Raw genomic sequence first — 11,441 nt, 5'->3', positions numbered from 1 at the left:
CTAGGAATCGGCTCTTGCCCAAGCAGCGCTCCCGGGTGTGGGAGGAAGTGGCCATCCCACGCTGCCTCCTGGCCCTCAGCGGGCTCAGGCCGTGGGGTGGGGGCACTGCGGGGGCTGCATTTCATCTTTCCGAGCTGAGACCAGCAGCCACAACCCCACCCCAATGTCCCATTCCCTCATCCCTCATGTCTCTGTCCTTATGTCCCCACACCCTGGCCACTCTGCCTCCCTCCCACACAAGCAGGAGACAGCAGAACAGAGGGAGAGAGTGCAAAAATAGAGTTTATTTCCATTTTTATCACATAGAAAAAAAAAGCGGGTGTTTCTTGGGGCTCACCCAGCTGCAGCAATAAATACAGTACAAAACCCCCCCTGCCCAGAGCTCCCACGCAGCCACGGGACCGGGGCTGCGTCAGGCTCAGGAGGATGGGAATGTGTCCAAGTGGCTCTTTCCGGCCAGCGATGGGCACAAATAAGTTAAACTGCAATAAGTATTTTAAGTTTAGCATGGAAGGGGGACAGAGCAGAGATGCAGCTCCCCAAAGTGCTGAAAAACTCTCATCCTGGTGAGGCTGCTGCATCCCTACGGTTCTTCTGTCTTCCCTCCCTCCCTAATGGTTAATAAATATTAATTACTAGAAATAACACCCATCAGATGTGTCCCTGCAGGCTGCAGCCCAGACAGGGAGATGCTGCTCTGGAGCATCCTCATCCTGGGATGAAGGTGTTTTCCTGTGGGATGCTGCAGCAGCCCCAGCAGTGTGAGCTGTGGGGAAACTGAGGCACAGGCAGTGCCAGCAGCAGCTGTGGGGGCTCAGCTCAGCTCCAGAACCTCGTAGCAGAGATACGCTTGTGTTTAAATATTAAACAAGGGTGATGCTGCACAGGTACCTGTGCACAGATCCACTGTGGGATCCCCTGGCTCCTGCCTGGGGCCGCGGGTGGGGGAGCATCCCCAGACAGATAAATATTAAATAGCCATAAATATTAAATAAGCAGGAAATGGGGTGCTCCCAGGATGTCCCTAAGGTGGGACATCCACAAGCAGGGGTCAGAGGCTGGCGAGGTGCCGCAGCGCCCTGTACGCCGTCTCCAGGAACCGCTGGAAGTTGGCCAGGATGAAGAAGCCGCCGACTTGGTGGTGGAAGTGGGTGGAGAAGGTGGGGAGGGGGTCCTGGTTCTCTGAGGGGTACGTCACCGTGGCCAGGCCCAGGTCCTCCATCTGCAGCCAGGCAGAGGCAGAGGCATCAGCTCCAGGCCTGGAGATGCCCCCTTGTCCAAGTGTGCCCCTCCCAGGGATGCAGCCCCTACCCTGCCCACCCATCTCTTGGGATGTACTCCCCACCCTGCCCACCCATCCCTGTGAGTGCTGCCCCACCGTGCCCCACCCCTCCTTTGGGGTGCAGCACCTGCTTTTACCCCCCTGTCCCTACAAAGTCTCCCCTTTGCCCCCTCACCTGCTGCTGGATGTTGGAGGACAGGTTGGCCATGTCCAGCTGCAGGGTCTCCACCAGCCCAGCGTGCCCAGGCAGCAGGGCCTGGATGGTGGCCAAAGATCCATGGTAGACACGGAGCCCGGCACGGATCTGGCTGAAGCAGGTCTCCTGTGGTGGGGATGGTGTGGTCAGTGGGGCTGGGTGTGGCCTGGCCACCAAGCCAGGGGAGGCTCTGAGGAGCCCTGAGCCGTGACAGAGCTGAGCAGCTCATGGCAGGGGTGGGCTCTCTGCACTCACTGCCTGGAAGGTGCGCTTGTGACACTGCTCCAGTGGCACCTGTGTGAAGTCCAGGTCCTGCCTCACCAGCAGCAGCTCGTCCTCCTTGCACAGCTGTAAGGTGTCACACTGTGGATAAAGGGGACAGGGTCAGGACACCAGAGGACCATGACACCCCCAGCACCCCCCGCCATCCTATCCCTGTGATGTGGGACCCTGTGCAGCCCAGCCAGGAGGGGATGGAGAGGACCCAGTGCATTGGGAAGGGAGATGTGGCTGCCCTGGCAAGTGTGTACCAGTGATCCCCACATGTCCCCGGTGGGTGCCCCAACACCCCGGGGCTGAGCCTTGGGCAGTGCAGGGGACCCTGCTGGCTCCCAACCCTGCGGTGCCGATAAGGGCAGGGAGGGGAAGGTGACCTTATCTGTGACCTCACAGCGGCCGCCATCCCCCCTCCGCAGCTTGTGGGACTCACCACCACGCGCTGCAGCGCGGCCACATCCCCATGGATCTTGCGGGTGAACTCGAGGTTCCTCTGCAGGAAGAGCTGGAAGTCCTGGTCCCCTGAGAGCTCGGTCAGCGGTGCCCCGTGCAGCGCCCGCCACGGCGCCCACAGCAGCACACCCAGCAGCAGCACCAGCCCACCTGCAGGGACAGCGGCTCAGCATCCACCGGACACCCCAGGGAACCCTGACCCCTCAGCCAGGATGGGCTCAGCAACCGGGACTGCCCTGGGGATGGTGGCAGCAGCGTGGCCTGGGGAAGGAGCAGAGACCCCAAAAGGGGAGAGGGACCAGTGTTCCCTGCATCTGACCAGTGCTGAGGGCAGCAGCAGGGGGCTCTGGGTGTGTGGGTGCAGAAGGTGCTACGGGTAGGGTGAGTCTTTGGGTGCTCTGGGTGTGTAGTGGGGACAGTGGGTGCTACTACTGGAGTAAGCGGTCTGGGTGCAGTGGGTGCTGTGGTTATGGGGGCAGTGGGTCCTGTGGGCAAAGTGGGTTTTAGGGGTGGTTTGGGTGCAGTGGGAGCAGTGGGGGAAGCAGGTGTAATGGGAGCAGCGGAAGATGAGGGTGCTGCAGCGGGTGCTGAATACTCACGGGTGAGGAAGCACATGGTGAGTGCCCGGCTCGGTGTCTCCTCCTCTGTGCAGCGCGGCCCTGCCCAGCCCGGCCCGGCTCTGCTCGCTCCTGCTTGGCTGTGCTCATTGATCCGGGGGCATTTATAGCGCACGGGCCTCGGGGATTCTCACCGATGAGGCAACAGCGCGATTGCTTCACTGCCTTAATCACGGCATGCAAATCTCGGGAAGAGGGTGCTCGACCGCGGCAACAGTGTGGGGCTTTCCCGGTGGGCAGCGGTGCCCCTCGGTGCGGCTGCAGTTGCCCAGTTGCCTCGGTGTGGTAGCCCAGGCACTGAGGCGGGTGCCGGGGCAGGGCAGGTGGTGCCTTGGTCACTCATTAACCTGCTTGCAGGGCTCCCACGACACTGGGAGGTGGGCCAGTGCCCAGTGCAGCAGGTCAGGTGCGGGGTCACTCGCAGGGTCACTCGCAGGTGACCGGCCAAAGGGATGGTGGCTTCTCGCTGCTGCTGTCACTCTGAGATTGTCCCCATGCCCAGCCCACGTGGGCAGCACCCCCTGTAAGCTGCCCCAGACCCTCACCTCGGCGTTAGGGCAGGTGTTGGTGTGACCTTCATGGTGGTAGCGCCAACTGGAGGTGGCCAAGGTGTGACCCAAGTCCAGGTGCCTGCCCAGGGCTGTGGCTCCCCGGGGCAGCACCACAGGGCCAGATCCTGCCCTACTGGGCACTGTGGGGCTGGGTATCGCCCAGTGTCCCCATGAGCAGCACCAAGCACCGGCCACATCGGGCAGACCCCACCTGTGAGACCCCAGCCCCCTCTCTGCCCCTACAGGGAAGAGGCTTCCAGGGCAGCCTTTGGCAAGGGGTGGCTGCTCCCAGCCCCATTGTGCTGACGAGGGAATTTTGGCTCGTGCCTGTTCCCGCAAGTCCTTCCAGGAGCTGTTGGGCCGGTGCCAGCTGGCCGGCTCCTGCCCGGCACGGGCCGGCCGGGGCACGAGAGGCACCCTCTTCCCTCCCAGCCCAGGACCCCGGGGTGAGCCTAGGGTGACCTCAGGGCAGTATTGAGCTGGGGAGGTTCATTCTGCACTCCTGACCCCTGGCTGGGCCCCATTGCTGCCCTCCTGGAGGCTGTGTGGACAGGGATGGGGACAGGGATGGGGACAGGGAACCTGGGCTCTGCAGCTTGCAGATGTTGGCCACTGGGATGGGCCACACCCCCACACCCAGTGGGGTAGTTTGTGGGGTCCAGCCACAGGACCAGTCCCAGAAGTTCCGGGAAGTCATGGAAGTTCCTGCCTCCAGCCGGGAAATAAACCCCTATCAGCTGCAGCCTATCCCTGAGTACCGAGCAGAGCCTTCCTGGCACAGGCAGGTATTAACTCTGAGACCGACTGATGACCTCCCTTGAAACCTGGCAGCACTAAACGTTCTGCCCTCCGGCTGTGTGAAAGGACCTTGGCAGAAGAGACTGCTCATGAGATTTTTGGGAGAAACAACCCCCCAAGCTGTGCCTGTCCCCACCCTGAAGCCAGGGAGAGCTGGTGGCCATTGAGGGGCTCAGCATAGTCCCCTCAGTCTGAGCACTGGGTCACCCCAGAGTGGACCTGCCCTTTCAGCAGAATAGTGCTTTCAGGAATTGTGATGGGGGCGTGGGGGAATTGAATCAGAGCCCAAAGCCCCTGTCAGCTTTCCAAAGAAGGAAGTGGTTTCAAATCTGAAACTGGGGGTGTTGAAAGGAGCTGCCCCCGCAAATCCCCCCCGACCATGGGGCCGGAGCTGCTTGGTCCCGGGACGGTCCTGGGTATCCACCCTACTGAGTTTCTGCCTCGTGGTCACTCTTCCTCTTCCCAGGGCCCAACCTGGGCGTCCTCAGCCCCTTCTCAACATCTGCCACCACACCACTGCTCCTGAGATGTCCCTGTGTCCCCAGTGCCAGCCCCAGCTCCCCTGGCTCTTGCCTTCTTTGGTCTCCCCCAGAGCGGGAATGGGCTGGGACAGCCCGGCTCTTGACCTGCAGCCCTGGCTGCCATCCCAGCATGGGCGTGGCTGGGAGATTCCCAGATTTTCTCAGAGAACTCATCCCAGATGTTGATGGGATGCACCTGGAGCAGCTGCATGTCCCCTGTCCCCATTACCCCGAGGGTTGGTGTTGTGGGGCACAAGGAGGGCTCTGTGCCTTTCCCAATGGAATCCTCCTGAGCTACCATCCTGGAGCTGCTGGGGCCACTCCCAGCACCACTGAGACAAAGCTCCAGGCCCCCAGATCTGGTTCCATCTCTGGTGCCTAGCCCCAGGGAGAGAGCAGAGGCCCCAAACCAGCCCCATGTCCCCTCCTCTATCCCAACAAACCCACAGCAGGTGCCAGCCACCCACCGAGGCTGGTGTTTTTCCATCTTTTATTTTAAAAGTCATAATTGAAGTTTAACAAAGTTTGACCCCATTGTTGTCGTGGGAACTGGGGGGGCACCAGTGGAGACCCCACTCCTGCTCCCTCCAGCCCTGCTCCCCTCGCAGCCCCCCCTGGCATCGGCTCCGATGTCACCACAGGGATCCTTTGAAGGATGTTTATTGGGGAGGGGGGTCCCACCACAAGTGCAGGTGGTCAGGGGGTGTGTGGGCCCAGGCAACCCCCCGTGTCCCCTCCCACAGTACAGACATGCAGGGATTTATAAAAGGGGGTCTGGGGGGGGGACGGAGGGCCCTGCTCAGCCACCATCTGTCCAAGGGAAAAATAAAAAAGTACAGCCAGGGCCCAGGGTCATGGAAAACCATCATCATCGTCCTCTGCCATCTCCTTGGCGAACTCCAGGTCCTGCTGCTCACGCTCCCGGCGCTCCTGGAAAGCAAAGGCCGAGGTTGGTGGCAGGTGGGGACAGGAGCCACATCCTTCCCGTGGCCACGGTGGCTGCAGAGACCCTGGTGGGATCTCACCTCTGCCGATTCTAAGTCCTTGTTGTAAGATTTGGGTGGGAACCTCATGGCCTGGAGAAAAAGAAGAGGAGCTCAGAGCTGAGCCAGCCCTGAGCCACGTCCTGCTGTCCCCATCAGGGACCTGGGGACACGCTGTGCTCACCTTCACAGACATGTTGTGGATGTCCAGGCAGAAGGAGATGCGCTGGTGGAAGGCCAGCTGGGGCTCACGTGTGGAGTAGATGTCGATCATCTCCTTGGACTGGACGTAGCCCTTCTCATGGTTGATGCTGGCCTCGATGACGCCGTCTCGGATGGCCTGCGAGCCCGGGCACGGGGCAGGGCATGGGGTGTCCCCAAGGGCTCACACAGAGCGGGGACATGGCGCCCTGAGTGTCCCCAGTTTTCCCTGCAGGAGCCTCAACCCAAACCCAGCGGTGCTGAAGGGAGGGGGTGCGGGGGAACGGGGCAGGGTGGGGGGCTGTGGGCACCCCGGGACCCCTCAGGGATGGGACTCCCCGTGCTGGTACCTTGGCAACAATGAACTCGGCGTCCTCGGGGCTGTCCAGCTGCAGCTTCTGGGCAATGTCGGCCAGGGAGATGCGGGAGTAGGAGAGGCTGATCATGCGGACACCTGCAGAGAGAAGGGAATGGGATGCAGCCCCCTCAAGCCTGCCCAGCCTGGCGGGGTCCCCAAACACCCTCCTACCTGTCTTGATGACGTTGTGCCTCAGCCGAATAATCAGGGTGTAGGTGCCATCGGCCTGGAACTTGTCCCCAAACTGGTCAAGGACTTGGTTGAACTTGGCCAGGTTCCCCGTCCTGACAGCTGGAGGGAAGAAGGCGGGAATGGGGGAAGGCGAAAGGCTGGGGAAAGTGAGTCAGGGCTGGCTGACTTCCTCCTTCTCCTCCTTCCCAAGTGGCATCTGCATCCAAGTCCCATCAAGGGGAGAGAATTCCCACTGGGTTTCTTCCCACTCAGGATATTCCATGATCCTCTGACACTGCAGGAAGGTCAGAGACAGGCAGGGGTGGGCAGCCGTACCCTGGGTCAGCAGGAAGTAGGGCATCAGCGAGCGCTTCAGCGAGGGCTGCCGGAATTGGAGCCTGTCCGGGATCTCCCCGAGGAGCAGCTCCACCACGATGAGCAGCTTGTGCACCTGGGCCAGAGTGACACCCTGAGTGAGTCCCCACAGGGCCTGAAGCCATCCCTGTGCACTCCAAGAGGTCTTGCACCTATCCCCATGTGGCACAAAATCCCAGGAGATCTCAAACCCGTTCCTGTCCCTGTGGGGCTTAGAAGGTCCCAGACTTGTCCCGAGGAAGTTCCAAACCTAGGAGGTCCTGCACCTGTCATCCCTGCAGGGCCCAACAACCTGGGAGGTCCCAAACCTGTCCCCACGAGGCCTGAACCTTTGAGATCCCACACCTGTCCCTACAGAGCCCAACCCTGGGGGGTCCCAGATCTCATCCTGGGAGGTCCCAGAACGATCCCTGTGGAGGACCAACCCTGAGCAGTCCTGGACCTGACCCTGGGAAGCCCCAAATCCCAGGGAACCTGACTCCGTGGGGCCTGACATCCCAGAAGGCTCCAAACCTGTCCCCAGAACGCCCCAAACTAAACTCCATTGGGCCTGACATCCCAGAAGGTCCCAAGCCTGCGAGTCCCCAAACCTGGAAGGTCCCAGACCAAATTCCACAGGGCCTGACATCCTAGAAGGTCCCACATCCAACCCCTTTGAGATCCCAACGCTGAGGGGGTCTCAGACCCAACCCAAGGGGGTCCTGCCCCCTCCCCACTCACCGTCTGCTTGAAGCCGACGGCCGTGTGCTGCGGGGCCTTGCGCAGGGCGTTGGTCATGGTCCGCCGTGCCTCGGAGTATTCCAGCTGGATGGCCTTGATCCGCCCTGCGCCCACACGGGGCGGGTGGGGAAAGCCACCCAGTGAATCCAACCTGACCTACACAGATGGGGCTCCAAATCCTGCCTGGAAGCCCCACCTCCAGCTGCTCAAAGGGGTTCTCTGAGGAACTGAGCCCTCGGTGCGGGGTGCCAGGAGCCAGGGCAGATACTGAGCTCCACTCACCTGTGTAGTACAGGTACCGAGCCCACTCGTTGTTGTTGGCCTGCTCAGGGAACACAGATTTGGAGACAAGCTTCTCAGCCTGGTCGTAGAGGTTGTAGTGGAGGTAATTCCTCAGGAGCAGGTTCAGGAGCGTGGCCTGGCCGTCGGCGTCGTGGCGCAGCGTGGCCGTGCGGAGCCGGGCATGCAGGAAGCTGCGGGGTGGGACAGGGAGTCAGGGAAGAAGGAGGAAAACAGGGGGGTCAAGTTCAGGGACAGCCTCCCCACAGGACCCATCCCACCTCCGGACCACATCGAGTTTGTTCAGGAATTCGTAGATGCGGGAGTGGTAATAGTAACACTTGGCCACCACCAGGTCCAGGGCCCGGCGGTTCTGGGAGCTGATCTTCTGCATCAGGTCATCGGACACTTTCTGAGCCTGCAGGAGGAAAAGGGAGGTCAGAGAAGGGGAACTGATCTCAGGAGAGGCAGAGACCACCTGGGGTGTGGGGCTGAGCCTGGGGGAGCAACCGAACACTGCTGGGATGAGGGGACAGCAGGGGGCAGAGGCAGGAGATGATGCCCAGGGAGCAGAAGCACTGCAGGGGCAGCTCAGGGGTCTCACCTCAGGGTACCTCTTGCTGTTCATCAGGTAGATGACGAGCAGCAGTTGCAGATAGGCCTCCACCTCTGGCAGGAGAGGGGCTGAGGCTGCTTTCCCCGTCCGTGGGCGGAACTGCAGCTCAGCTTCTGTGTCCATGGACTGAGGGGAGAGAGAAATTCTGGATTCCTGTCCCTGTGTGGAGATAGCTCTGCTCCAGATGTGAGAGGAACCAGGTCAGGACTGCAAGGACCTGACCTGTCCCTGCTCACGTGTGTCTGAGCAAAGGGGCTGCTCATCCCCACTGTCCCCAAACCCCACTGCCCTATTCCAGAGGCTCCTAGGAGAGGGAAAGAATCATGGAATCCCAGACTTTTTTGGGTTGGAGGGGCCTTCACGTTCATCTGGTCCCATCGCCTACCATGGCTAGGGACACCTTCCACTAAACCAGGCTGCTCCAAGCCCCATCCAACCCAGCCATGGACACTTCCAGGGATGGGGCAGCCACAGCTTTCCTGGGAAACCCATTCCGGTGCTTCACTGCCCTCACAGGGAAGAATTTCTGGCCAATATCCCACCTAATCCTGCCTTCTGTCAGAAGCAAGCCATTCCCCCTTGTCCTGCCACTCCAAGCACTTGTAAATAGTCCCTCTTCATCTTTCCTGTTGCTTCTTCAGATACCACATTTAGGTCACCCCTAAACCTTCTCTTCCTCAGGCTGAACAACCCCAATTCTCCCTGTCTTGCCCCACAGCTGAGCTGCTCCATCCCTTTGATTATCCTCTGGATTCACTCCTACAGTCCCACATCCTTCCTGTGCTGAGACCCCCTAAGCTGGGGCAGCTCTGCCTGAGGGGTGTCACCAGAGCAGGGCAGAGGTGAGGGCAGGCGTCCCTTCCCCACCCGTGTCCCTACCTCCTCCAGGAATCCGAGCAGGAAGTCCCTGACAGTGCAGTTGGAGGTGAAGAAGCCGTGGATGGCCTTGTGCAGCACGTTGGGGTTGAGGCGGCGGGAGGTGGAGGGCAGAGCCCGCAGAGCCCGCAGGACATAGCGTGGCTCCTTCCCTGACACCGCCTTCTCCAGCTGCTTCACGTGCTCCTTGATGTCTGCGGGGGCACATGGACACCCCTCACCCCAAATCCTCCGCCTGGAGCACCCCGGAGCAAAGCCAGGGCTGCCCCCTCCTGCTGTTCTGAGGTCTCTCTGCCCATGGCCTTGGTCTCCCCAGTGGCCTGACCTGCCCTCAGGGCTGTCTCTGCTTGGAGCAGGGGGCTGGGGAGGTCCTTGCAGAGTTTTTTCCCTCTTCCCAAAGGGCTTCATCCTCCTTCTGTGCCCCCGTGGGGCCCCACCACAGCAGGTCTGCAGTCCCCCTGTCCCTCAGTGTCTGTCCCCAAAACACACCCTCACTCTTGCAAAGCTTCCCCGATTCCTTTCCACAGTGATCCCCCCAAAACACAACTCCATCTCCCATTTTTCAGTGACTGCCCCCAAAACAAATCTCCCCCTTCCTTTCCCACACACTGCCCCTAATACCTTTCTCCCCCACAGAAAACACACCTCCCACCTCCATTCTGCCCCCTAAACCCCTTTCCCCATAGTGACACCTCCCCAACACACCTCTCCCTTTCCCATATGCTGTCCCCCAGCTCCCCTTCCCCAAAGTGTTCTCCCACCCTAAACTCACCTCTCCATTCTCTTACCCTCAGAGCCCCCTCCAACTGTCCCCCTCTAATGATCCCGCCATTTCCCTCCTCCAACAGCTTTCCAGCCGCTTTCCCACCCCCACCTCAGGTACCCCCACCCTGACCCCCTCAGGGCTTACTATACCTCCCCCAGTCCCCTTTCCCCAGCACTCCTCCTCTCAGGGGTTCCTTCCATCTGTGCCAGGCCCCTTCTACCCCCAAGTGCCCCTAGTTCACCCCCCATGGCCACAGACATCCCCATTACAACAACAACCCCCCCTCACCCTCCAGCGTGATCGCGTCCAGCTCCCGCTGCGGCTGCCGCTCTCCGGTCGCCTCGGGGGCCACCGGCGCCGCCTCCTCGTGCATCTCGACGTCGGGGGGTGCGGGCGGGGGTCCCTCCGGGGGTGCCTTGGCCTTGTCGCCGCGGCGGCGGGACGCGCCGTCCTGCTTCATGGCGTGACACTGCACAACGGGCCGCCAGGCGCGACCAGCCGAGCGCCGAGCGACACACGATGGTCTCCTTCCGCCTTTCGTTCGGCCGTTTCCGCCGTCGCTCGGGTTGCTCCGGCACTCTTTCGGATATCTCAGGTACCGCTCGGAACGTTCCGTCGCGCCTCCTCTCCGTGACGCTCTCGGGTATTTCCGTCTTCGCTCGTAGATTTTCGCCGCATTCTCGGGCGTTTCGGCCGAGGTCTTTCGGAGGGTTCCGGCATTGATCGGCTTCTTTCGCCTCACCCACTCGGGGATCTCCGTAGAGCTTTCGGAGGTTTCCTCCGGGCGCTGAGCTGTTCCCGCCTTTTGGGGGCGCGCGCGAGGGCGAGTCTTCGCTGAGGTGTAGCGCGAGGTCCCCTGAGGGGCTGGGCTGTGACGGGGGTTCTGTGAGGGGTCCCGTGAGGGGCTGGGCTGTGACGGGGATTCTGTGAGGGGTCCCGTGAGGGGCCGGGATGGGACCGGGGATTCTGTGAGGGGTCCCGTGAGGGGCCGGGATGGGACCGGGAGTCCTGTGAGGGGCTGGGATGGGACCGGGGATTCTGTGAGGGGTCCCGTGAGGGGCTCGGCTGTGAAGGGGAGTCCTGTGAGGGGTCCCGTGAGGGGCCGGGATGGGACGGGGAGTCCTGTGAGGGGTCCCGTGAGGGGCCGGGATGGGACCGGGGATTTTGTGAGGGGTCCCGTGAGGGGCCGGGATAGAACCGGGGATTCTGTGAGGGGTCCCGTGAGAGGCCGGGATGGGACCGGGGATTTTGTGAGGGGTCCCGTGAGGGGCCGGGATGGGACCGGGGATTCTGTGAGTGGTCCGGTGAGGGGCCGCGCTGGGGCCAGGTCGGGGGTCCCGTGAGAGTCTGGGCTGGGATCGGGGTGAAGGGTCCCTTGAGGGGCTGCACTGGGACTGACAAT

The 11,441-nt window shown here is 61.6% G+C and overlaps 2 protein-coding genes across 2 annotated transcripts; both read right to left on the bottom strand.

Moving 5' to 3' along the window:
* Positions 1-264: 264 nt before the first annotated feature.
* CSF3 (colony stimulating factor 3) lies at positions 265-2,822 on the bottom strand. The gene is made up of 5 exons (XM_066336564.1): positions 2,807-2,822; positions 2,188-2,357; positions 1,734-1,841; positions 1,458-1,604; positions 265-1,222 (listed from the first exon to the last, which is right to left on the bottom strand). Exons 1-5 carry the CDS (start codon positions 2,820-2,822, stop codon positions 1,052-1,054), a joined length of 612 nt encoding a protein of 203 aa, XP_066192661.1. The 3' UTR covers positions 265-1,051.
* A 2,345-nt stretch (positions 2,823-5,167) lies between these two features.
* PSMD3 (proteasome 26S subunit, non-ATPase 3) lies at positions 5,168-10,536 on the bottom strand. Its single transcript, XM_066336740.1, has 12 exons — positions 10,328-10,536; positions 9,277-9,467; positions 8,386-8,523; positions 8,063-8,199; positions 7,785-7,975; positions 7,503-7,606; positions 6,744-6,858; positions 6,408-6,527; positions 6,229-6,332; positions 5,862-6,017; positions 5,720-5,770; positions 5,168-5,624 (listed from the first exon to the last, which is right to left on the bottom strand). Exons 1-12 carry the CDS (start codon positions 10,497-10,499, stop codon positions 5,547-5,549), a joined length of 1,557 nt encoding a protein of 518 aa, XP_066192837.1. The 5' UTR covers positions 10,500-10,536; the 3' UTR covers positions 5,168-5,546.
* Between the last annotated feature and the right edge of the window lie 905 nt (positions 10,537-11,441).

The sequence above is a fragment of the Sylvia atricapilla genome, chromosome 27, assembly GCF_009819655.1.
Source record: "Sylvia atricapilla isolate bSylAtr1 chromosome 27, bSylAtr1.pri, whole genome shotgun sequence".
NCBI lineage: Eukaryota > Metazoa > Chordata > Aves > Passeriformes > Sylviidae > Sylvia > Sylvia atricapilla.
The sequence above is the reverse complement of the archived record's forward strand: the minus strand, read 5'-3'. Positions and strand labels throughout refer to the sequence as shown.